The sequence below is a fragment of the Penaeus monodon genome, chromosome 21 (assembly GCF_015228065.2).
Source record: "Penaeus monodon isolate SGIC_2016 chromosome 21, NSTDA_Pmon_1, whole genome shotgun sequence".
NCBI classification, from domain to species: domain Eukaryota; kingdom Metazoa; phylum Arthropoda; class Malacostraca; order Decapoda; family Penaeidae; genus Penaeus; species Penaeus monodon.
The window spans coordinates 8,141,216-8,143,244 of NC_051406.1; the positions used below are offsets into that span (position 1 = coordinate 8,141,216).

General features: G+C 37.2%; 1 protein-coding gene across 5 annotated transcripts in view; it reads right to left on the reverse strand.

Annotated features, from left to right (window-relative positions):
* The window catches only part of LOC119586165 (DDB1- and CUL4-associated factor 8-like), a gene marked incomplete at its 3' end in the record, with an annotated part of 13,010 nt that overhangs the window by 3,582 nt on the left and 7,399 nt on the right, over positions 1 to 2,029 (reverse strand). For all 5 annotated transcript variants that reach the window (XM_037934863.1, XM_037934862.1, XM_037934861.1 and 2 more), the window contains 4 exon segments: positions 181 to 416; positions 796 to 1,054; positions 1,189 to 1,435; positions 1,820 to 2,029. In XM_037934863.1, coding sequence (XP_037790791.1) covers positions 181 to 416; positions 796 to 1,054; positions 1,189 to 1,435; positions 1,820 to 2,029 — 952 coding nt within the window.

Sequence of the window (2,029 nt, forward strand, 5' to 3'; positions counted from 1 at the left end):
ACTAAAAGTAATTTTTTGGAAATTTCTATAACTATGTTTTTCCTTGTTTCTGATCTGCTATTACCCTTTAATTTATATTCTTATTCAACATACAATGAAAAAATACCAATGCCAAGTCAAGCCTATATGACAAGGTGAAAAAGTATCTTCTAGTACAAGCAACCACACAAGCACAAAAACCTGCTAGGCTGTTCCTGACGAATATCAATATTAAGTACAACAGCATCTTCTCCAGCAGATAAAACAACATGTGGGGAGGTAGGAAGGGTGGCAAGCTTATGTGCTGGGCCATGATGCTTAGCCAATTTTCTTGTGGCCTTGCACACTCCAGTGGAGGATAGTTCAGCCAAACGAACTTGTCCATCCCTTGCACAGGATACAATGTGTGTGTCACCACTCAGTGGTAGGAACTTGCTCTGGAAGGGAATGTAAATAAATATTGCTTTAGAAGGTGCTGATGTTGTATTCTATTCAAAACTTTGATTTGCAACTAAGAAACAAGCCAGAACAGCAAGTAATATGATATTTTTGTGCATTTTCTAAGAAACAAGCCAGAACAGCAAGTAATATGATATTTCTGTGCATTTTTAAAAATAACAACTCCACAAAATATTTACCTTTGGATCAAACTACAGATTCTGTGATAATAAAATTTCCATACAAAATAAACTTCTTACTGTTATAATGAACAGACTATATAAATAAATGTATTATGAAATTTCATATAAGAATCTTATAATACCTCAGAGCATAGAAAAATGGGGAAAAAAAGGAAAGTAGCAAATTCCCTCTTACCTGGAACACATTATTCCTATGTCCACTGTAGAATGTGATTATGGCTTTCTCTCGAGCCCAATCCCAAATGGCAATCTGGAAATCATCAGAGCCACTAGCAAGCCTGGTGCCACTTGCATTGAAGCTTAGGGCATTAACACATCCCCTGTGGAACTCCATCTTGTACATGAGTTCAAGGCGCTTAGGTACATGGAGTGAGTCATAGTAATGGTGACTAAATAACACTGAGGACTGGTACCTTGCTCGACTGCCTAACTGCCTGTAATGATTTGAAGGGAATTGATTAAGAATATTTTTTATTTATGAATCCTTCATTGTAATAATCCCATGTGAATATTATTGACATAATCTTATGCAATGTGAAAATTACATTCATCATATCCATAAACCAACCTCTGAACAACTTGATCTACAAAATTCCAATGGTGTTTTGGTTTGGGCCGTTCCTTAATTCTTGTCATTTCTTTGGCAATGGCTTCTTCTGTGTCCTTCCACTGTGTTTCATTCTCTATGCCATCCTGGAGACCCCTACGACGCCCACCATCGTCAGAGTCAGAATCAGTGTCTGACAAAAGTCCACCAAATATTCTTTGGCTGCTGAAACGTCGCTCGATGCGACGTTCCATTGGTGGAGAGTCATCTTTAAAACAAAACAAATTGCAATGTTACCATATGCAATGAGCAATAAAGTCACAATTCTTAAAACTGCAAAGTGTAATGGAATTGAATAAATATATTCTAACTCAACAGCAACTGTTTTTTTTTTGGTAAACTTTGACAAGGGCAGGCATACATTATGCAAGACCTCATCTAAGCAATCAAGGTATTGGCTTGTTGTGTGTGAGGCCTTATAATGGGTCACCAATTAATCACTATTAAGCGATATCATCTATTGCTAATGGATTAATCATCTTTTTACATATTGTTGACACAAAAAGAAACATTAATTAGTATAAAGATAAATAACATCCTTAATATATAAGCACCCATAAAATTCATTATTGCTGTCTGACCTGAACTTTACCTGTGTTATCATCCTCAGTGTTTCCACTTGCAGCACTTCCAGTCTCCATTGCTGATGGACTAGTAGGCTCCATGTGATCTGTCTCAGTGTCACGACTTGTATCTGCGCTTGTGTCCTCCATTTCTGATGCTGAGGTTATGGTCACGTTGTTTCTCCGTGTCAAAGCTGTGTCAGACTTTTTATCTTCATTATTACTTGCACGCAGGGTAC